Source organism: Oenanthe melanoleuca, chromosome 1 (assembly GCF_029582105.1).
Source record: "Oenanthe melanoleuca isolate GR-GAL-2019-014 chromosome 1, OMel1.0, whole genome shotgun sequence".
Classification (NCBI taxonomy): domain Eukaryota; kingdom Metazoa; phylum Chordata; class Aves; order Passeriformes; family Muscicapidae; genus Oenanthe; species Oenanthe melanoleuca.
This window is the reverse complement of record NC_079333.1, coordinates 80,158,778-80,182,154: the sequence shown is the minus strand read 5'-3', so window position 1 is coordinate 80,182,154 and position 23,377 is coordinate 80,158,778. Positions and strand designations below refer to the sequence as shown.

General features: G+C 35.4%; 1 protein-coding gene across 2 annotated transcripts in view; it reads right to left on the bottom strand.

The window, feature by feature from the left end:
- Positions 1-23,377, bottom strand: part of OCA2 (OCA2 melanosomal transmembrane protein) — a 183,289-nt gene that overhangs the window by 15,537 nt on the left and 144,375 nt on the right. For both annotated transcript variants that reach the window (XM_056489564.1, XM_056489573.1), the window contains exon 25: positions 22,788-22,881. In XM_056489564.1, coding sequence (XP_056345539.1) covers positions 22,788-22,881 — 94 coding nt within the window. The remainder of the gene's footprint in view (positions 1-22,787; positions 22,882-23,377) is intronic.

The following is a 23,377-nucleotide window of genomic DNA, read 5'->3' as shown; positions in this document are numbered from 1 at the left end:
CAATTCTCTTTTTTTTACCTCTGCAAATTTTTCCCTTTATCTCCTTTTCTCATAGCATTATCACTGTCCTCCTTATCCTCGCATATAATATTAGTCCATTTGGACTTACATTTCAAGCTGCTTCTAAAGCTCTTTCAGATTAGTTCTGCTTAATTATTCTTTCCTGACTATTCACATAACTAAAATGCTAACTTATGGCTCTCCTACCCGTTTCTTAATTTTGTTTTCTTGTTTGTCTTTTTGTTTGTCTTAATATTGTTTTCTTCAAGAAATACCAAGGATTATTCTTCAGCTCCAAAAGTTTGGTCATTGCAGGATTCTCTTTGAATCCCTTCACCAGTTCTCTTCTTACAAAAGCACAAGCATTGTCAGCTTACATAGATTAGTACTCCACTGTTTATTCACAGTGCAATGTTTCCAGCTGCATCCTGGTGTTAACCCTCACCACTATGTTTTTATATTTCAAGTTAGTAGCTTACTCCCAAAAAGCTTCCTAGCACTGATAGGGGTACCCAAACTGCCTGTAAAGTCACCTTATCTGTATTCTGACACTTTGTTTTGCCCTGGCACAACTGACAGTACCAGACATTTTTGCAGTTCTGCATTACACTTCTTTGAGTTTCTCTCTCAGCTGGACTAACATCACTGAACTTGGGGTGCCCAAAACAGAGGCACTCTGAACTGGGCAGCAATCTGTGCAGCTATCAGAAAGAGACAAGCACTATACATGAGCACTGAGATCCCTATCTATCTTCAAATCAACTCACACATTTTTTCCACTAAACTCAGTAAGTCATCTGATAAAAGAGTTTACTTCTATCTGCAAACCTTGTGCTTGCTTTGTCCTTAAAACATGCATCAACATCTCTGCCCTAAAGAGAACAAGCACAGGATGACAATGGAGTTCTCACACATACAGACACAAATCACAAAAGGTCAATTATTCCTGACTGAAGGGAAGCCACCTGCAGCGCCAGGCAGAAGTGGTTTCAAAGCAAAATAGAGAGAGCACAAAAGATTTCCTGATATCTGATGTATGTGAAACACTTTATGTATGGTTAAAATGCAAAGGAGGTAAGAAGGAGCTATAAAAAGGGCTACAGCTGGATAAGAACAATAGCAAAAGAAGAACAGAAAGGAAACTGCTCCAACACAGCATACCCCACTTCTGATAAATGCCACTACTTATCTGTACCAGATTTTTCCTTGCTTTTCTTAGAGAAAGTGTTTTGCTGTTTGCCCATTCACAGATATTTCTTGCACATCTCCATGATCATTTGTGGTGTATCATTTTACACCTGGCAGTCATTCTTTAGGAATGGTACTCCCCAGTTCAGTGCCCCCACCAAAACTTTCCAAACCACAGGCCACTCATCTTTTCCCCACCACAGGCAGGTTAAACCCCCTCACCTTGGTAGCCCTTTATTATTAAACCTCAATTAGCCCTTTCTTTATATTCATTACTACTGAACAATCCTATGCCTATGATTTGGCGGGACAGGCACCATGTTTTTGATCAGTGTTTTACTCTGCCTTGCCTTGCCTTTTTAACTGTGCTGGACATTGACAAAACTTGTACCTGTGGCATCAGCAAGTGCAACACTCAGCACAACTGACCCAGGTGGAGTAGGCAGCTTGGGGTGGAGAACATGCACATGAATGCCATCCCCATGGATGGAAACTACCTGCACAGTAACTGTGCCTTGTACTAGCATGTCACAAACCAGAAGCACAGTATATTTCCAAATGAAGTGGTAACCAGAAGAAACACACTGGACTTCAAAGACTGAACTAGTATCCAAAGAACAATTAAAAAAATCAATGCAGAAAATATTCTGCAATACTGAAAAGTTTTGCCTCGACTATTTCAGTTCACAATCTTGGTAATCAAGAGCAATTTAGCTACTAAACATTGTGCTAGCCTCAGGAACTGATTAGATAGTTCCTACTGCCTGGGGATATTACCTTCTGTTACATGAATTTATACACCTGCAACTTATATGGAAATGTATGTTTCTGTGAATTCAATTTAAATTAAACAAGCATTGAAAAAAAGGAAAAAAAGGTGGTATCAGCAACAAATAGACACAAATATTGCCAGATGAACCAGGTCATTTTGGTGCCAAAGCTAGACAAAAGGCCCAAGAGCCATGTGCTGTTCTATAAGCAGCCTTGTAAACACCTCTCAGCTCCATCTGGCACAAGAAAATTTCTTGCATTAGAATTCTGATATTACCTCCTGGCTTACACCACGCTACTGAACCATCTCACAAGCTCTGTACATAGTCCAACAGTGCCTACAGTGGCACTCTGAATGTTTGCATAAAGAAAGAATGTGTCCTTTCACAGGAAGAGATAAAACAAATGTACAAGAGATTCTGGAAATATCATTAAACTGCATAGGAAATATTTTTCCTTTTTCAACAGTATAATATAAGGACTCATATTTTCTGCATAAATGTCCATCCTTTAAAGAGTCATGAGCAATATCAGAGTTTATCAAAAGGGCTTGATCTGCTTAAATAGATTGATAAAGTTAAACATAGAGGTTCTTAAGTTGATCTACCAATTTTTATAGTTAAATCATGCCTTCCCTCCACTAGGAGTTTGGATAAAGATGCAAAAAGCAGAGGCTGTCTCTCTGTAAAAATCACCTTTTTATGGCAGCAAAACTGAAAGATAAACCAGACCAGTGCATTCCCTCCCACTGGAGGGAATATCCAAGTCCAAGTGCCTCCACTACTACCTAATTTATACTTTCAAAACTGTCCCATTCATCACTCAACTTCAGAGTAATAAACACCCCCTTCAATCCTTTCAAACTTGGATATTTTGATTCCTCTTTATGCAAGGATGCCTTCATTTCACAACACTGCATATCAGGAATTTTCATGTGCTTACTGAGAACTGTGTACTCCCTGATCTTTTGTGATAAATGTATGTGTCCCTTGAATTGCAGGAAGACCAAAAATTCTGTGGCATATTTTTCCTGGGCTTCTAAATTATTTGAATCTTCATATAATAACCTGCTAATGCAGGTTCTAGGCCAATTCAAGTAACTGTGGGTATGTTAGGGCAGTTTGAAAAATCAGCTATTAAATGGAAAGTTAGTTCCAATCTTAACCACTTTGTCATTACACTTTCTGAATCAAATGCTAATGAAAAAAAAATTCTCCTCTGTACTAATAAAAATATATTTTAAAATATTTGTTTTACTGATAAAAAATAATTCTAGCTAAGAAACTATAAATAAGGGGTTTGTTTTTAATTAAATACAATGTTTTAAGAAATGACATGCCAAATGAAATAATAAAACAAAGTTGATATATTAATATCTCCATTCGATTCTCTAAGGATACTTTCTCCTTCAGAGCTCATCATGTAAACAGAAGTTATTGTCAAGGATTCTAGAAAGAACAGATGTTTTCATTTCAGATTACTATTTTTGTAATCCAAAATAGCTCAGCACCTAGACAGCAAAACATACTTTGGGAGTACTGGTATGTGGAAACCTTCCCAGCTGAAGCAAATGTTAAGAAAGTTTTAAAAAACCCAAAACTGGCCAAACAGACAAAAATTATATATACTAAACTGCAAACTTAAGATTTATTTAATAAGAGTCAGCATTAACAACTGTAACCATGAAATACAAGGAAACTACTATATGAGGAAACAAAATACTCCCCTTATTGACTAACGGTCTCCTTTTTTTGTGGAGCATTTTGGAGGCTATTTGAAGAGGCTGCAAAGGTAAAATAATCTGCCAATAATACTTAGAAAAATGCAGGCTTTATGTGAACATACCAAACAAAATATCTCACTGATGTGGCCAACACATTGTATACGGGAAAAATTTTAAATCCATTTATTTTTATTTTTTGCTCCAGTTTAACAAAGTACTTAACTCATCTAAATCTCTTTTATTTTAATCACAAAATTAAAGATGTTTTTGGATCTGATTAGTTTATATGTCTCTTGTTATTTTTGTGCATTAGTATGAATTTGAGGTATGAAGACAAATAGTATTATGTCTTCCATATGAATAAGGTCATGAAAACAGAAGATAAGATTTCAGATTTACCTTTGACTTTCAGCAGAGCTTTTGTTGAGTGGATTTGCTGTTAATTTCAAATTCTTCCAATCTGAGATTCAGACTACTCTTTTATCCATTTTGAAAATTTATGGTAATATTTCTAGTTATGCTGGTTTTGTAAAAGCAAATTTCATTGTAGGTACAACCTGGAATGAGTCCTGTGATCCTAAACTACCTGTAACCAGTCTTGGCAATGGTAAACAAACAGAAAGATCACACTTTATATCACAAAGACTCTGAGAAATAACCAGACAACATTTGAATTTCTATTCTTGCACCAAGAAGGTTTCAACAATTTTAATGTTAAATGTCATTAAATCCCCAATAGCTTTACTGCTGGAATACATAATTGTATGTATACAAAGGCAGAATTTCTAACACACTTTATGCTTCTATGAATTCTTTTCTTTATTAAAAGTATCAACATCTGCAAAGAAATGAGAATACTTTCATTTCAAAATAGTGTATCACTTTCAACAGGAATTTACTTATACTAACCAAAAAAATTCAGCTGCTTTCAATCAAATATGTTATACATAAATAGTCATATTTAATGGTGAAATTTGTGAACAGTGGTTTCATGTGTGGAGTATAACTGATAGATCATCCTCATTTAAGGAAAATTATAGACCACTTCTTCAGGAATTGCACAAAGGATATGGGAAACCAGTCACAGAACCATTAAAAAGGAAATCCAGGGTAAAACAAGATTATTATGAATCTCATTGAGAACAACTCCTCTGGAACCACAGGTGTCTCCATGAACTATAAACATAAACAACTAATCTTGTCTTTCTTGTGCTGCAAAAATTCCCCCTACTCAATAACACTCTAAGATTTCCCTTTTGTACATGATCAGAGTTGAAGATCATGTTTATCAACAATGCATGATTCTTGCAAAAGTTATTCTCATAGAATTTGGGATTTGCTGTGTGTATCCAGCATGAGCTTTTAATTTTAATAAATAATAAATGACAAATGCAGAGCTTAAATCCAAATCTGTTATATGACAACAGAAGTGTCAAAACATATTCAAAGTTTTCCCTGGAATGAGAATCTTATGGTGAAGCAAACATAACTTTTGCTGAGTGATTTCCAGCAGACTAAATGGCTAACAGGTAAAGAATTGTAGTTTGTCAACTAAACATTCTTTCCATCTGGGAATGAGAAAACAAATCAGTGTCCTTACACTTTTGTCTCCTAAAATACTGGACAAAAGATGCCTGCTTCCTGCAAATATATTTTTTATGTAAATTGAAGTACAAGGTCTGGTCATCTTTCCATGCACAACCTTCACCAAGAAGGTATCAGTAAGGCACAGCAGAAGAATCCCTCTCAAATCCTCATATTTCCAAGGTATTAGATTTTGTTCAGCCTATGGCTACACTTCACTGTGAACCTCCTTTTTATGGTCATTCCAGGGTTAGGAGGGAAAGAGTAAATGGAGAGAAGGCAATGCAAGAGAAGAGAGACACCCAGTCCTGCTGAAACTGTGGTTCTGTGTCCTCTCAGCCCCACCCTCCCTTCCTAAGGACAGAGCCCTCTCCTCCTCTGGCCTCTGCACACCAGAGCACCTGGCTCTGCCACCTGACATCTAAATGCAAAAAATCCTTACAAGGCCACCAAAGGCCCCAAAACAGCATGTGGTTGACTAAAGAATGAGGTTACCATTTAAAGTCCCTTTCACTTACACAGCCAGATGAATTATAGATTTGAACCTGTCTCAGGCAGATCCTGGTGAAAAGTCCTGACCATTGATCCACCAGGAGCTTGGGTAGCACTGTGCCTTGTCTCTGCCTCTCTCTTTAGTCTCACACATCTGTGTGGGGAGGAAAAGGTTTCATGCCACTGGGCTGGAAATAACAAGAGAAGAGATACAAATACAGAGAAAGAAAAGGACAAGAAAAGAGACTAGAGACCAATAAAGGTAGATGAATGGGTTGCAGTGTCTTAAATTTTTAATGCATATATTATTTCAGTGTAGTATTTTTTCAGTGTACAAAATGTGTTTCTGTCCAATTTATTGATTATTTCCTCATCTGCATTTTCCTTTAAAGAATTATTGCACAATATCAGTCTATGCCTGATGAGAAATTTGTTCTGGGATTCAGCTCCAGATTCAGGCACGTGTAGATGAGGACTATATGTGAAAGAGGTTTTTTGTCTAAGTTCCTACAGTGGAAGGTGGAAAATTTAGTGTGTTTAGGCAAGGGAATAAAGCCTTACATACCCACCAGGAGCTCGGATGGGAGCTTAGACAATTATATCTTATCAAATCAGGTATTGTACTTCAAGCTGAAGCCCATTTTCTGGTAAAATGCTGTATTGAGAATCAAGATCCTTTTGCCCCATGAAGATTGGCCAGAATAAAAATCATATTAAAGTAATGGATTCATTCATCTTTTTTTCTATGTTTTTCTGGAATAAAAAATACCAAGAAAATTTAGTGCTTGAATTGGTCAATAACTGAAGATAACATTAGGGTGGTTTGAAGACTAAATTATTTCAAAATTTGTGTGGGTTTGATTTACTTGTTTTTCAAATAAAGTGTTAATTTTAACTTTTAATTAAATACACCATATTAATGCATAATGATTCTTATTTACTGTGGCTTTCATAGACATACCCATATTTGTGTATAAATACCATTGAAATTTGTCAACATAAATTGTTATATCCTTTACCTCTCATGAATCAGGAAGAAGTAAAAGTCAAGTGTCATGTACCAGTATTTCTTTTGTATATGTGCTACTGTGCAACCTTTATTTAAGAGCTGTTAAAAATCAACTATATAAGTATATGCATTACTTTAGGTACAATATGCATTATTTAGCTTTATAATACAGCATAGAGTTGGTTCTGGTCAACTGAAAAACAGGACTTCAAGAAGCTAATTCTCCCCATTTCAGGATATCCCTTCAAAATGTCAGGACCATTCTTCCTTTTCCTCTCCACTGGATGCAGAAGGAATACAAATGAACAGGCTGAATTACAAGGATGAACTCCTGTGTGATGAGTCATATTTCAAGTCAACTATCCAATTTCTAACGGCTGTCTTGCTGTTTATGAGAAAAGTGCAGAAGGTTCTGGGGTAACACCATCACAGGAAAAATCTGTCACTCCTCTGTGGTGAAGGTTCACCTCAGAGGTGACCTAAAAAGCCACTAACAAGACTAAACTGCTTTTAAAATACTATCATATAATTCACACTCATGAGTTTAGGTGTGCAGACTTTTGTGCTGTGTCTGATGACCCAATATATACCAGGCAGAACAACCTGCAGACACTGCCCATGTTGGGAAACCATCTGATTTTTCAAATTTCCAAGTCCCTGAGGGCACCCACAGACCAAACTGTCCCTGTACAACCTCCCTGGAGCTCCCTTCCACTCGTGGCCCAGGATCCCATTTCACCCCTCTCCAGGGCTCTCCCAGCCAGACATTCTCTGTGTTGGAAAAACACATTGTAAATGAGGTGGCAGTGTATTTTAGTAAAAGGTGTTTTGTTTTTTTTTTTTTTTTAATAGTCACCTGCATTAAAAAAAGAAATTCAGTAATTTTTTCTACACTAATAGTTCAGAAATTAGCTGCTTTTCTGAGAAGTGTTTTTGAAATTTCTGCATAATCAGAAAACTCAGAGATTTCAAAACCTGTAATTCTACCCCGCAACAGTGATTATGCAAGCTTACCCTGCTTTTCTTAATTATTTCAGTAATGGTTGCTTATTGTATTTATTAACAAAATCCTATTCACTATCTCAAAATTTATGGAAAAGCTGACCACTCATTTTGAACTTGTTTCTATCTATTCCTATAAGAATAGACATAGAAATTAATATTTTTACTGCAGTTTATTCTGTGCATGTAAAAGTGTCAATTATTTTTAACCTCTTAACTAAGAGAAGACACTTATCTGTCACTGAACTTTTGAGTTTGACATCAATTAAAGTTCTCCCATTAAAAAAGGAGTTATTAGAGCAATATGAAGTCTTACACAATCAATCTGTCAAAATGATATTACTGCAAAACCTTTAAAAAGAAAACCTTTCTTGTCAAACAGGCACAATTTGTAGGTGGCAGGCTTTAACTTGAATATAAAAGCCCAGAGATCCCAAAAACCCTACTTTACCCCCATATATGTGATAAATAAAAACAATGAATAATATATATATATAAGATTTAAGTAACAAAATGTGACAGACCATGTACCCAAGAGAATACTTCTGTTTTTCATCACGTTAGCCACTAAGCCAAATAAACCATATGGGGGCAGGTCTAAAAAGGAGACATAGTCTAAACTGCTTTTAGTCTCATTAATTTTATTTATGAAAATATATAAAATATTATGTTTCATTAATATGAAAATAACCACAGGCTGGTTGCAATAATCAATTAAAATAGCACATGGAAATATCAATATCAACAACATCCAAAGTCTTCCAAATTTAAATAAAAGAGACACTGATAACAGTGAGCTCTCACCAAAGCAGAAAAAGCAGAGGAAAAGACCTGTATTTGGCAGTTCTCCCAGTTACTGAAAAGAACCTCTACTATAAACAGGCCTCACTGATATACTGTATTTAGGAAATATAAAACAATTTTTTGTTGGCTTTTCTGGGTTTTGTTGTTGTTGTTGTTGGGGTCTTTTTAATCTTACTGGGTTTTGGCCTTTGCCGGTTTGGAATGTTCTCAATTTTCTTTTCTTGCTCCTTGGTTTGATTATTCACAGCTACATTGCACACCTTCTTACTTTTACCATTTCATTTATCACTATCATTACAGACACACCTCAGCTATTGCTGAGAAAAGCACACCTTTCACCATTAAAAAGCTTCTCACTACACTAGGAGAAGCAAAAATGCATTTCAGTCTATTTCGAAGGGAATCCCCTTCAATACATATTTATTCTCTGTCACAATGAGAAAAAAAAATCAGTAAAAGAGGTTCCAATGAGTAGCAGGGACAGCAATCAAATTTTCAGAGTCCAGTCTGCACTTTAGTAAGGCAAATTTTCACAGAAATTTAACCAACTAAACAACAGTGTTTCAATACTGCTTCTGCATTTGCTTTTCAAAGTTAAGGATTTAGGCACAAGGCACCTATTTAGAACCTCCCCAGAAGGGTCTGAGGAATAAAACAAGAAGGGAAAGATCAAGAGAAATGTGTAGTAGCCACTCTTTCTGACAGAGAAATAGGAAAATAGGTGAAAAAACGTAAACAATGTAGAAATCATTAAATGCCAACAGCTGTGAAATTGGTGTAAAAAGACAAGAACACTGCCAGCAAATCTTGTCCCATGCACAAATCTATAGACAGAAAACTTGTAACATTTAGAAGGATCATTATTAGCTCATATTTTTCCTCTTTACAGGTGAGTTATTTGCACTGGCTTAAATGGCCATGTGACCTGACAGCCTGAATGACAGCAAACAGCTCTCACACAACCCCACAGCTAACCTCAATATGATTAACCACTCCTGGACCAGACTCCAGTCAAGACCAAGTAACAAGACACCAGCAGCCAAATTGTTAACTGCCTATGAGAATACCTTTTAACCTACAAGACAGTGCTGCCTGTAAGGCCCCAGCAAAGATGGATTTTTTTCCCAGAAAGTCACAGGGACAGAAAAGGGCTTTGTACATCACTGAAGTGTTGCGTCAAGCAGATGAAATGGATGAGTCCTAGAATAACAAACACCATGGAGGGAAAATTATTTGTACCCCAATTACAGGCAAACCAAGATTATCTCATATCCAATAGAGTTCCAGTGAAAAAGAAAGCCAGTCTGGACTAGCTGAACCACAGAAAGCAGTGGAGGGAGCACAACAGCTGATGCAATTTCAGAAGTAATTTGCACATTTTAGAAAACTATACTTGTAGGAGCATGGAATTTTTTTTTTTTTTAATGTATCTGTTCATTTCTTATCATGCTTTGCTTCTGTCATTTAAAATGTATCAGTAGCTTCCCACATTTGAGGCAAACATCTCATTTTGAAAATATTTTCTGAAAACATTAACTAAGATTAAGAGTCTGCATTAGATGTTTTCCCCTTGTATAACTTGGAGATATACACACCACCCAGGTCAACTGGCCACCACATCTACAAAAAACCTTTCCTTTTCCATGTGCTGGGTATACTGAAATAGTAACAAAAAGAAATTCAACTCAATTGTTAATTCAAAGACAAGGTGGAAGAAATCAGCAAAAACTATTTCAGTGCTACTTCTTTTCTTGCCAGAAAAATGCCTCTAATCTTAGCCAGCAAAAGGTGGCAATATTAGCCAGCATGACCATAAGAGGGTGTCATTCAAGATAGAGACTGTAGACACTCCTTTCTTCTCACCCAGGCTTACTTATGGCTCAGGTAAGGCACCACCAAACCTTTTATTTAAAGATCTGCAATGAAACACGAGTGCTAGACCACAGCAGAGCAGAGACATGGACACAATAGTTCCTGACACATGGCCCACATTCTCGTTAGCACAGCTGACATTGATGAATTGTCTTGGAGAATAATGCACTGACCTCTTTTAACTGCTTTCTGATTTAATAGGCTCCATTAAAAAAAGAAATTTAAATCACAATCATGACAAGCCTAACAGCATAATGTACATGTGACCTTCGGTTTGTGCCTTTTAGCATTTAACAAAAGAATATTTACCTGAATGCAAAAGCAAAAAAGGTTACAAATTAACTTCTGCCTTCTACTGTAGAAGTTTAATCAGCTACAGAATCTTTTTATTTTCAAACCCCTAAAACTAGATAACACCTATTTTAATTTATCCTTTATCTAACCATGAAATTCTGTGCATTTAGCTACAGAACCACTCGAACTAGTTTTAGAGGATTTGGTGGAAATTAAATGCAGTGAAATGAAAAATGAGGTAATTTACTTGCCTTTTAAAAGCTTGCTGGAAAGGTGAATATTCTCAGCTATGATTTCAGTCTATATTAGTAGTGTTAAAATATGAATCCTCATGGCCAGCTATATTAGCAAAGAAAGAGTTTTTATCAAACTTATTTCATTTAAACTTCCTCACCTTTCAGAGAAAAGTTGTTTTCTGCAGATTTTTTTAGTAATTAATTTTTCCAGTTTTTACATGACTGCTATTTAAAGAGACACTGAAGAAGCACTCACTGCTCTTTGGGGCAGACATTCTGATTTTCAAATCCACCTTCCTGCATAAATCATATCTGCTATAAAATCCTGGGCTTTAGGGATACCTCAAGAATTTTTTCATAAAAGTATTATTCTATCCATTTAAAAAAAATTATCATATGAAAGTTTCACAAAACATATCTATCTCACCCACCTATATGTAGTCTTTACTCTTTACAGATTATTAGAAAAAGAAGAGCAAAAATATTTGAGTAGTCTAAACAAAAAACTCTACAAATAAATTGATAATAACTTTCTTGCTAAAATATTTGCTTATGTAATGATCACCATAGCTCTGTTACTTGGAAAACGAATTTTTATCAGAAAACTTGTATATCCTCTTCATATGCTAAAAGTCATCTACGGAAACTAGAGTACAAAGAAAGATTTTTTTTTTTTTTTAATGTTAAACTAAGGGAATAATGAACTTCTTTACAGATACGGTTTAAATCTCCATTTTAAGGAAAAAAAAGTTTTTCAGGACCATTCTAATAAAAAGTCAATAAACATGGTCTCTTACGTATGTTAAATCACAAACACACAGACGGAGCTAACTGTGGGGTAACAACAGGACTTCTTCTATCCTGATATTATTCTATCCTGGATATCTGATTTAGTTCATGTCTTTCAATATTCACCTCTATGTGAAAAAATCATTAATTTTAACACAATGGCAGTAGACTACATGGTCAAGACATTATGGGTGGAGAATAAGAAGCTGGGTGTCAAAGCAGCACAAAAAGCCTTGCCCCAAGAGCATGAGCAATGTGAGCCTCTGAATGGGCTTACCAAGGACCAGCTTCAACCTGAAATAAGGCTTGGGTGCACAATGGCCCCTCTCATCCTTCTTTCTCTCTCTTCTCCCTCCACCAATTTCCCCAGAAGAAAATGCAGATAGAAATGCCAGATTGGAAATATAGCTAATACCAATCCATTTATCAAACTGGCAGTGTCAGGTTCAAGGACCTACGGGTGATGTGTTACCTCACCTCTGCACCTTGCACTTCTAAGCCACTTCTAGTAAAGTCAAGGAGTTTTTTGCAGAGTTCAAAAAATTAAAATTTTATTCTTCTTTCAATATTTGCAGCTGGCCTACCATTTAAAAAATATGAACCGGGGAAGTTCATACTGTTTACTATGAAAACAATATAACAATTTTATTTGCTATAAGCAGAAATAAGCCAAATTTCATTATACTAATGCATTTTCTATTTGCATGGAACCTGCTGATAAGTTCTGGCAACAGGAGTACCACAGAGTATTGGAGAAGAAAGAACAAGAAGAAAGAAGTCACTAACTCTGCTGAAACTTAAAGAAAGCCTTTACATATTTATAAGTTTGTAATATTGGCCAGAAGTTAGCTAAGTAAATTAATACATTGTTCTATTATTAAAAAATGTGATAAAATTTCTTCAAAATACTTTATATTAGTGTCTTTTAAGAGGAGCCAAACTACACTGTTATGCCCTTGCTTTTTCTACTCTCAGGAAAAAGAAAGGACTAGCTCAAGAAGAACAGCATGAAGGCTGTCCCTTCATGTTTCCAGAATGCCTCAGCATAGCTCCTGGTTTCTTTAGTACAACCTTTCCCTTCCTGCTCTCTTGTTTCCCCTTGCCATCTGCCCTGATCATGGGGTAAAATTAGAGAATCGAGGTTGGAATAGAAAAGAAAGTGGTTCGTCTTGCCAAACTTCACCTGTGTAGGAATCCCAGGCTCCCTCTGTACTCAACATTACTATAAGTATGTACACAGAAAAAAATCCAAGCTTGGAATATAATGTTCTTCAGGTGTGCTTAGGCAAATCTGTTTATTGGAGATTAACACTGCAAAATATAACAGATTAACATGAAGTCTTGAAAGATCACTCTTACCCTAACAGGTTGAATCAGCTAAATCACCTATCTGGTGCATTTGGTAGATGACGTGGGGGAGAATTTTATGACTTTTCTTCCACAAAGGAAGATATAACCCAAGATACCTTGAAATCCTCTGCATAAAATAGTTTCTATAGGAGTAACACTGCACAAACACAGCAGAATATCTGCTTTCTGACACTGCCAAAAACATCTAGAAATCATTACTCTTAAAATTATTTTCATTCCAAGCACTGTTGGGAAGTTATTATGTATTGATTTAGTTGGTAGCCTATACTTATAAAAGGAGATCAAGAATGGGTTATGGTCCATGTTAAGAAAATATAGATATATATTACATTTACTGCCCTCCTTGTTGTTCATTGATTTGTTTTAAAGTGTTAAATTGCTTTATACAGTTTGTGACTTATAAGATCCATGGCATACAATTTCTAACAGAATACACTATAAATATGATCACTCCTATAACCTGTATATCTAGTAGCAACACTAGTGTGATCATAAATTCCCAAGTAAGAGACCTAATTCTTCCATCCATACTGGATGCAAGTACGCTTTTCAGAAAAAAATGATCAGTATCCTTAATTTCAGCTTAAAAAGAATTAAATTCTTGTCTTGTTCCAGTCTAATTAAAACCAGTTTTTCTTTCTGTACTGTATTTTCATGTGGCTATTTCTTTTCCTTACTTAATTTAGTGATATGTGCCAGTAGACTAAAAATATCCACAAGAATTGGATGGATAATTTAATGCATATTATTTATACATATATTATTCCTCAGGAAGAAAAAGGTATACCAGCAAATACTCCAGAAATGTGAATACTTGGAATCCATGCAACAATTAGGGAAGAGCTTTTAGAATTACATTCATTACTCACTTGTTTGCAGGACCAGTACTCTTTAGAAATTGTCCTTTAATACTCGTGAGCTTAACATTTCAAATTTATGAATTTCTGAATAACTCAAAGAGTCTAAGTTCCAAAGAACCATGGATTTGTAAATTAAAAAACAAACAAAAACAAAAAAACAAAACAAAACAAAACAAAACAAAACAAAAACAAAAAAAAAAAAAACAAACAAAACCAAAAAACAAAACAAAAAAAAAACAAACAAAAAAAAACAAACAAAAAAACCCCCCAACAATTAAAAAAACCTCACCCACCAGACTTCTTCACAGGTCGTCACTGTCCCAGTGAGTGCACACTTTCCCCCAGTTTACACCTTCTTGAAACCCACACAAGCAAAGTTCAATATACAGATTTTGGAGAGTTAGTACATATGCCAAATAGCAGATTTTTGAATGCCAGGGGTGGCTTGGACTTTTCTCTTTGTTCTTTCATAGTCATTTATATCAGGAGATAGTCTGAATTTCATATCTAGTATTTTCTATCCATAGGAATCTAGAAACAGTAGCTTTATGCTATTGAAAGATACTCTGAAATTCATAAAGACAATTCAGAAATTATATATGAGACATCTTAAATGGCATCTAACACTCCAGAATTTAAAATAAGAATACTTTTTAGCATCAAAAAAGTCAGTCTGGCTCTTAGATTGGTATGGTTTGTGTTTACTCTTCAACTTGCTGCCTTTTTTCCCCTGTCTAAAAATAGAACCTTAATATCTGATAACAGTTCTTCAGTCAAGTATCTTGATGATATGAGATTACATTTATTTTATTCAACTGAAGTACTAGCATTAATTCATGACTGTTACTGACCTTAACTCAAAATGTACATGTATAAAATTTTAATTTAACTTCTTTGTGTGCTTCATGGATAAATACATGCAGAAACATACAATTCATCATCACTTTTAAACCAGTCTCTAAATCTTCACTATGAAAGATTCAAAACTGAGGATTTTATGAGCCAGTGTTCAATTAATAATGTTTTGAATGAGAAGCATTATTCAAACTGAACATTTTACCTTTTTTTCATATATATACCTTAAACTGTGTAATACTGTTGCATATGTCACATTTTACTATGCTCAAAACCTAATCTAATTAACTGATGTCAATATTTTGTAGTCAAATCTATTAAAAATTATTTGAGGTATATTTACGATGTGGGTTTATTTAATTTTAAATGATATTAACACAGAAGATCAAATGAGAAGAGTTACATGAGATTGAATCAAATTTGCCATTTCAACACAAATAGATACTTGCAAACAGGTTTTTTCTTACATTTTGAATACTACTAGTGGATATTACCACACCAAAACAGTAGTGCAGAGCTGCACTGAGATTACTAGACTATAATCTCACATTGATTGAAAAAGTAGAAGGTAAGTCCACTGTCCTACAGGATTTGGACAAAAGGAAGCATTGGAAAAACCAGAACTTTTTAAACTTCAACAAGGACAAATGGCCAGGAGGAAGAAAAGCCCCTGCAACAGCATCTGGGGGCAGAGCAACCAGGGAGCAGCTCAGTGAGGAAGGATCTGGAGTGCTGATCTTTATGTAAGTCCATGAGAAGCCCAGCAGCAAAGGCAGAACACAGCCCCTGTGACTCTGTGGAAAGGGGAAGATCTCTTCCTATCTGAATCTTTCTATGTTATTTTCTATGACCCTACGATTAAATACTACTTCCATGACCTTACCCCATAGTGTTCAAGTGACACATCTGAAAGATCACTGCTTCCTATGGAGCCCAACAAAATGCTGGATCATTTCAATTGCATTTTACATGCTCTTTATCAAAATCTTTGAGGATAGAACACACACATTTCACTGAATTTAAAGGCTAAAACCATACTAAAATTTTAATGCCTGAATCACATAGCCTTATTTTATGATGAGTGAGATGACAAGTATTTAAATCCCATCTTTCTTTACTGGAAACTAAAAAGCTAATCCAAAAGACTTCACAGCAATAAGAGAAGTAAAAAAGTAATACTTGTATGTCCACAGGCCAAACAATTCAAAGTTATTAGTTCTACTCAGAAGACATAGGCACATTTTAAGTTCCATGAAAACTTCACAGTAAATATAAGTCATGTTTCAAACTGGAAAAAGCAATGTCCTCTTACTTAAAGGCTCAAAATATTACTTTTCATTCTTTTTTTTCTAGAAATAAAAGGTAAATCCATATTCATTCACATTTCCACTTACACTGTTTGCATACCTTAAATAAAATCAGAAGAAACATTAAAAAACCAAACCACCCATAACTCAGGAAATATTCTTTAAATGGTGTGCACCACTCTTGCAGGAATACTTACTTTCATAGGGTTTGATGCAAGCCATGCAAATACTTAAAATAAGCAGCATTTATTTTATTCAACTGCCACAGATGTCAATACAACATCTGTTTGAGAGCTGTCAGCACTGACGCTTTAAAATATTGCAATGGTTGTTGTTGGATAGCTCAAAGAAAACTTGCATTTTTCTTAACAAAGCCAACTTAGAATCTAATAATTTAAGATGAATAAAGCTGAACAACCTTTCTACTGAGTTATCAACTGAAAGTTGTCTATAGTTTTGCCCTTTCTGTCATAGCAGTGTATAGGATGTTAAAATCTAGATTAAATTTGTTAAACTCAGTTCCCTAAATCTCATAGAGATTTTCATGTGCAATTGCATTAAAAATTTGTTATTAAAATGAGCTAAAAAATATTTTTCTTACACATATAAAGAAATCAAGAAAAATGTAAAAACAAGCTTTAGTAAACCTAAGAGATCCAGATTTTTAAGGATAGTTAAGAAATTGTATTAAAGAAAAGTTGTGAAAAACTCCAACATGCACATGTAGTAATGCATGTTTGTTGACAGTGCTTTACTCAAGTGCTATATTTGCACTCATTTGAATAGAACTCTTATGTTAATTGTGAACATTTAACCTGTGACCACTTACTCTTCCTTATTGATCAGAAGAGCAATGGGAAGTGAGATTGAGATAATTGTTGCATCATAATCATTAAACCTTTTCTCAGCAGTTCAAAGAAACTTCCTTATACACTTTGAACATTCCCAAATTCTACCTTATGAAGCTGCACAGTTGATCAGAAAGTCCACAAGTGAGTTTGAGTATTTTGATACCCCTTTGCTCAACCAAAGTCTCAATCACCGAATTTCATACTCAAAATGTAGGATTGGTTTTATTCTGATCAGAATCAGCTTTAAAAGAGCAACAGCATATTTGTGGCATAGAGTGGTGTTAATAGCAAAAAAATACGAGATAAAGACACTAAATTATCAGGAATTAAAAGGAGTACAGCTGTCTAACACATAATGCAGTAGAGACATTTATATGGCTTGACAGGGTCCTATGTTTTTTAAAAATACTTTCTGTAAGTTGTGTAAACAGGATACATGGGAGGTAGCAAAGAGCATCACATTTGTCCTCCCACGTCCATGAATGGCAGTTCTCATGGGAAGTACTGTTTCACAGTCTTTGCATCTGAATGCCCTCAAAAACAGATAAATAGGATATCCTACTGAAAATATTTTTGCTGTGAATACCTCACCAGAAAAATCCTATGATAAAACCAATTTTTTTTCCTAAGCTATTACCAGAAACCAATATTTTTGACACTTAAAAATTGTTCTTATTCCCAGAGAAGACAGAGAATATTAATTCAGCTCTGTAGAGCTGAGATATGAAGGGAGGGCAATGAAAGAAAAATGCAAAACCTGAAAATACCCACAATGCCTTCAGGATTATATCCAGCTAACCTTACAACTGTAACTCTACATTGGGCTCTTAGGATCATAACTTCTTACTCTGGGCAGGCTGATTTCCTCATGTATTAAATAATTTCTACCACATTCTTATCCCATTGCATAGTTATCCAATCCATTCTTCCCATAACCAGCACTCTAATATAGGCACAGTCAACCAAAATTTGCCTGAAATAAAATTGGAGTATTTCCCATAATACCCACCTCATATTTTTGTTAAATATGTTAATAATTTATCTGTAATTCATTTTTTTTATTGACATCATGGACGTAGAAGAGTGATTGATACTGAATTACAATAGGATGACAGAGCATAGGCTACTTGATATTTGAAATACTATGTATTTTTATAAGGTTATAAATGCCTATCTTAAGGAGAAAATTAAAGTCAAGATGTAAATTGTATAAGCAAGTAAAAAAAGGTTATTAAAGCCTCAACAGCAATGAGAACTTCTTATGTTATGAAGTTGGAATCAAATTTTTCATTGGTAACAAAAAGATTTCTGTGCATCATTTTCATGTTTCACAGGGTGGTCTGACCTAGGAGAATGCTATATGGCAACAAACAAACTCAGACATACGTTATTAAAAATTTTGAAACTATCATGAAATGAAGCATCTAGACTGAGACATCTGCAATGTTATCTTATTCCTTGAGAAAAATAAAGCTCTGTTGATTAGTTTACAGTCTGAATTTATATAAAATCATTATGTTAACCTCTAGAATTCATCCAGGCAACAAGACTACATTGTCTTTTATCAGACCATTTGTCAAGAGAAAATACTCCCCTAGATCTGGGGTTTTCCTTTATGTTAAGCTCTTATTTATGTGTAATATTTCTTTGATAACTAGAATAAAATCATAATAGGAATATTATCTTTTCCTGCCTTCTGCTTACTCATAAATGCTCTCTGTGAGCAATTATCTTCATATTATTAACATATCTGATGTTTTCTATGGAGTCAAGACTATGAAAATAGCTGCATTTCTGTCTAGAGACATAATGACATTTGTTTGATCTGATATGTGTTTGTTCTAATGTTTACTCTTGACCACATACAGCAAATATACCATTGCTCTCTCTCACTTTCCAAGCCCTATGGATTCACAATTGTTTCTATTTCTACCACTTAAATACTTTTCTTTGTGTCCACAATGTAGGAAAAGTATGAGACTTTGAGGGGAGAAGAGATATAATCACACTCACGTAACATGAAAACTGAGAGACTTGGATTTACACTGAAATAGCAAATTGAACAGGAATTTGATATTGCCTAGATTAACAAAGAAAAGGCAAATAGCTCCACATTCTGTATAAAATCTTATCTTTTTTAAATGTGAAAAAAAATAAGGGGACTGTGACTAGAATATCATGTTCAGCTCTGGCCTTCTAAATTACCAGAAAGATAAGGAAATACCAGGGTATATCTAACATATTTTTGGAGGAGGAAAGATAGAACACATAAATCAGTTTGATGAGGAAGTTTTCAAAATGAAACAAGAGCATAATTTGGCTTTACTGATTCCAAAAATCCAAGAGCATCTTAAGGAAATTATTATTCTGAGCTTGCTCTTATGACTTTCAATTTTGTTTGTTATCATAATATTGCTTTCTTTCCTTTTGAATTTGAGTTATTCCAAATGAATCATCCAGCAGCAGTCACTCATTATTTGTCTTCATATTTCTGGGGCTGGTTAAAAGCTGAATCCCTAAGTGGCTGAGCTTGGAAGGCACTACTGGACTCACAAGAAGCCTGGGGAGCAGCATTAGTGACTGCTCTCTAGCAGGACTTAGTGCAGCTGATCACACTGAGAACTTCTGTCTTTTTCACATCCTTTGTCAGCAGGTCCTTTCCCCATTCAATGAGGCTCATATGTCCCCTATTCTTCCCTTTGCTGTTGGTATACCAGTACGAGACCATTTTTGTTTTTCTACCATCATGTCTAACAGATTCAAAGATAAAAATATTTTCATGGTGATAAATAAACTTATTATAATATTGTATATTCTAAATGACATATGAATCTTTTTATTTCAGTGGAACATAATGAATAATTGAAAAAGCTCACAAGGTCTGGAAGCAGCAAGTAGAATTCATGGCAACCAAATTATCTTTTCTCATAGGCAATCTTGTTTTTTCCCTTGTGAGCAGTGTTCAGACATGTTTCAGACAGTGTTTCTACATGTGTTGATGGGTAATGTCAGAGAAGGGAACAAGAATGAATGAATTCTGGGTAAAACACATCTGTGGAGGACCAGGTCCTTGAGGCAGCAGGACTTGATCCAGGGAAAGAAGTTGTTGTTCTGATGGGGAGGTTTCCCTAGGAGTCTAGAGAAGTGTCTGAAAGACTAAAGCACTCATGGTCATAGAGACACACCTCCCCAGCACAGGATGTCTTCCGAGGAAGGCACTCCAGAGAGAAGCACATCAAGCATTCTAGGCAAGTTTTCACCTCTGGCTTTGTCTGGGCAGCAGAATGGCATTGCATAACACATCTGCTGGGTTGCCTCTGCTACCTTCTTAAAAAGAGAAAAGGAACCTCAAACCACACCAAGTGCCACTGTGCAGACACACAGAGGAAAGGTCATGAGGCCATAAACCCTCTTACAGAGCTGGAACCTGCTTCTTGCCTTTTTCTCTCCCTGCATAGAGAGTCATCATGCTGCCTCTCACCATGAGGAATCCACAGCTTCCACAGAATCTCCCCCTCTGTACCCATCAGACATGCTTACCAACCCTGTCTGGAATTCCTCCTACAGACCACTGTGTCAAAACTTGGTGTTCAAAAAAGCTGCTTCTAGCAAAGCCCCTCCTTAAACACCTTTTCATGATTTGGCTTAGCATGCAGCTAGGAAGGAAGTGTATTGGAAGCAGAGTACTCCGCTGTATGACACCAGGCAGCTCTTGAGACACACATGGAAAGGGCTTCCTGTGCAGAGACATTTGGGAAGGGCAGAACACCAGCTCAGGCTGATAGAAAGACATCTTAACAAAAGTAAGTCAGCAGAGGGTCATCATCTTCAAACACAAGCTATCCATGATTTTTCTCTGGTGACTCACAGGGGTTTGCAAGATGAGAGAGTAAAAATCTGTCTCTCTACTGGGAGAAGCACTACAGAGGATCCCTCAGTGGGGATGTGAAACCTATTGAGTCATCCTGAGCAAACAGGGAAGAAATGCAGAAAATTCACTTCACACTTTGAGGCAACCTTCATAAATAAAAGTAAGCAAAACCAAAATCCTCAAGGGATATACAAAACTTCTCTTGATGACAGGAGAAGCCTTAAAATATTTAAATTTGTGAGCATTTGACTGAAACAAATATTTTCCTAACAAATTGTGAAGAAGCTCATGATCTGACTGCTCACTGATTAAAAGGCAGCCAGAAAAAGTGGATTTTTATGTTCCTTCTTCTAATTAATATTCATTGCCATCTCCCTGAGATCACCATGGATTCTGTTCTCACATCTTCGTTCAAGGTGGCTATAGTCTTTCCCAGTAATTGCTTCCACCAAAAGCATATGTATAGAAGGCAATTTCAGAGCATCTGTCTACTGTCATCAGTTTTACCAAAGAATACATTCCAGTAAACACTGCTGAAGAGATTAGCCAGGCTTTACATCTTTGTTTTTTCAGGCAGCCTCATAGAAGAACATTTTATTACAAAATCTACATAGAGGACACACTGTTTATGTTACATACAAGTAAAATCTCCAAATGCCAAGGTAAAAATCTGTGAATAATGAACAGTAAAATCCACAAGACCATTATTATTGCATTACCATTTTTTTGTGCAAGGGCTTGACCTCCAGGAAACCTGCTAGCTATTACTATGTACTACATAAGCTTGTTCTGCACTCTCAAAGATCCTGACAACCAAGACTTTGATTTCATAGGCATCTGCCTTTCTAAAACATATAATCAGAAGACTGTGGGTGAAGAACTAAACTGTGCTATGAGCAGCACATCCTCATAGCTTGGATTTTAGCAACAGCACTTTGGACCACCTTTCTTTTTATGGTTGTCATTAGCCTGGCTCTAGAAAATCCTGTATGATTAATCATATTAGGTTAGAGGGCTTTGAGGCAAAAAGTTTAGCAGAAAGCTGATAGAGCTGAGAAACTATAGTAAACAATGTAAAAAAAGTAAAGAGATAAAGTAAATTGGTGTGAGCTTAACAGTATCCTTTGCTCTAAATATGCAGAAGAAAGAAGCAAGGAGTTATGTTTTAGCTAAATCAAAAACACTTTAAACTTGAACTTTGTATTTCATCCTCAATTTGCCAGTTTTCACTTACATCTTTCAACCACAGTCTCAAAAACTGGAAATATTTGGAAAAATGCTAAATTGTTGTAAGCATTAAATACACGCGGTCCCTTAAAAACCTGCTGATGAATGATCTGCAAAGAAAACTCCATTATTAAAAAATCTATTAATTATTAATTAAACAATTATTAAGCAAGAACTTGAGTTATTACTGGCTCCTCATCACACTTTCATTCATATTTCCTAAGCAGCTGGTCAGAAGTAATTACATTTAAGTAAAGAGTTCACTTGTGGGATCATGGAGTAAAAATCAACTCAGTCTAAACAAGCAAATTCCAGTTTCTCCTGATCATAGAATATCCATGAAAATGTGCAGAAGAGAAACTAGATTTAAACTGCATTTTAAAACAAAGCAACAATTTACAATTTCTACAAAGCTGAAGATTGAAGGTGATCAAAGCTGGAATGTCAGAGCCTTTGTTTCTCCTAGAGTTCCACTGTGCTCCCACCAGCTTCATGCATTCTGTCAACATTATACAAAAATAAATGATCTGCCTTCCACCTGCATTTCTGTTGCCAAAACCAAATTAGAAACACAAGTCTATTTTAAAGACCATTTCTATAGATTTTTCTCCTTAGAAGCTTCATTGTTTTCTTAGAGAGAGAAAAAAAATCAGATTGAATGTGAGAAGTTTAAAACTGTACCTGAAGAACTCCATGAAAGAGAAGCCATAACCATGCTGTTCAGCAATTCCAGCACAAACAACATTTGCAGATGCTCCAATCAATGTTCCATTACCTGCAGTTCACAAAACAAAGACCCGTTTATAGTTGTGCTCTCTTTCTTACTCTTCTTATGTTTGTTCTGTGTTAAAATCCTAAGATGGACTTGTTACAAATGAAAAATCAATTTCTGTTGTACAGGCTTGGAAAGAAACATGCAGTCAATACCTCCACATCCTATAAATAGCTTCATGCTTTGAAATATATGCCTGGTATTATTCCCTGGTTCTACTTAGGCCAGAAAAATAGGGAAGGAACACAGAAAATAACACCAGAGACCTGCATTCAGATAAACTTTTTGATTTTTAGTTTTAGAATTTAGTTTTAGCTTAGAACTAGAAGGGACCATCAGATGAGGTGAAAAAATGAGATAGATTGAGGATGCTAAGAAAAATGGATGACTTTTTTCAATGTCAGCTTGATATTGACAATGTAGTGGGTTTTTTATTGATAAACTAATTAATTTGTAGGATTTGTTTGGGGTTTTTTAATAGAAATTTAAAACACAGTAA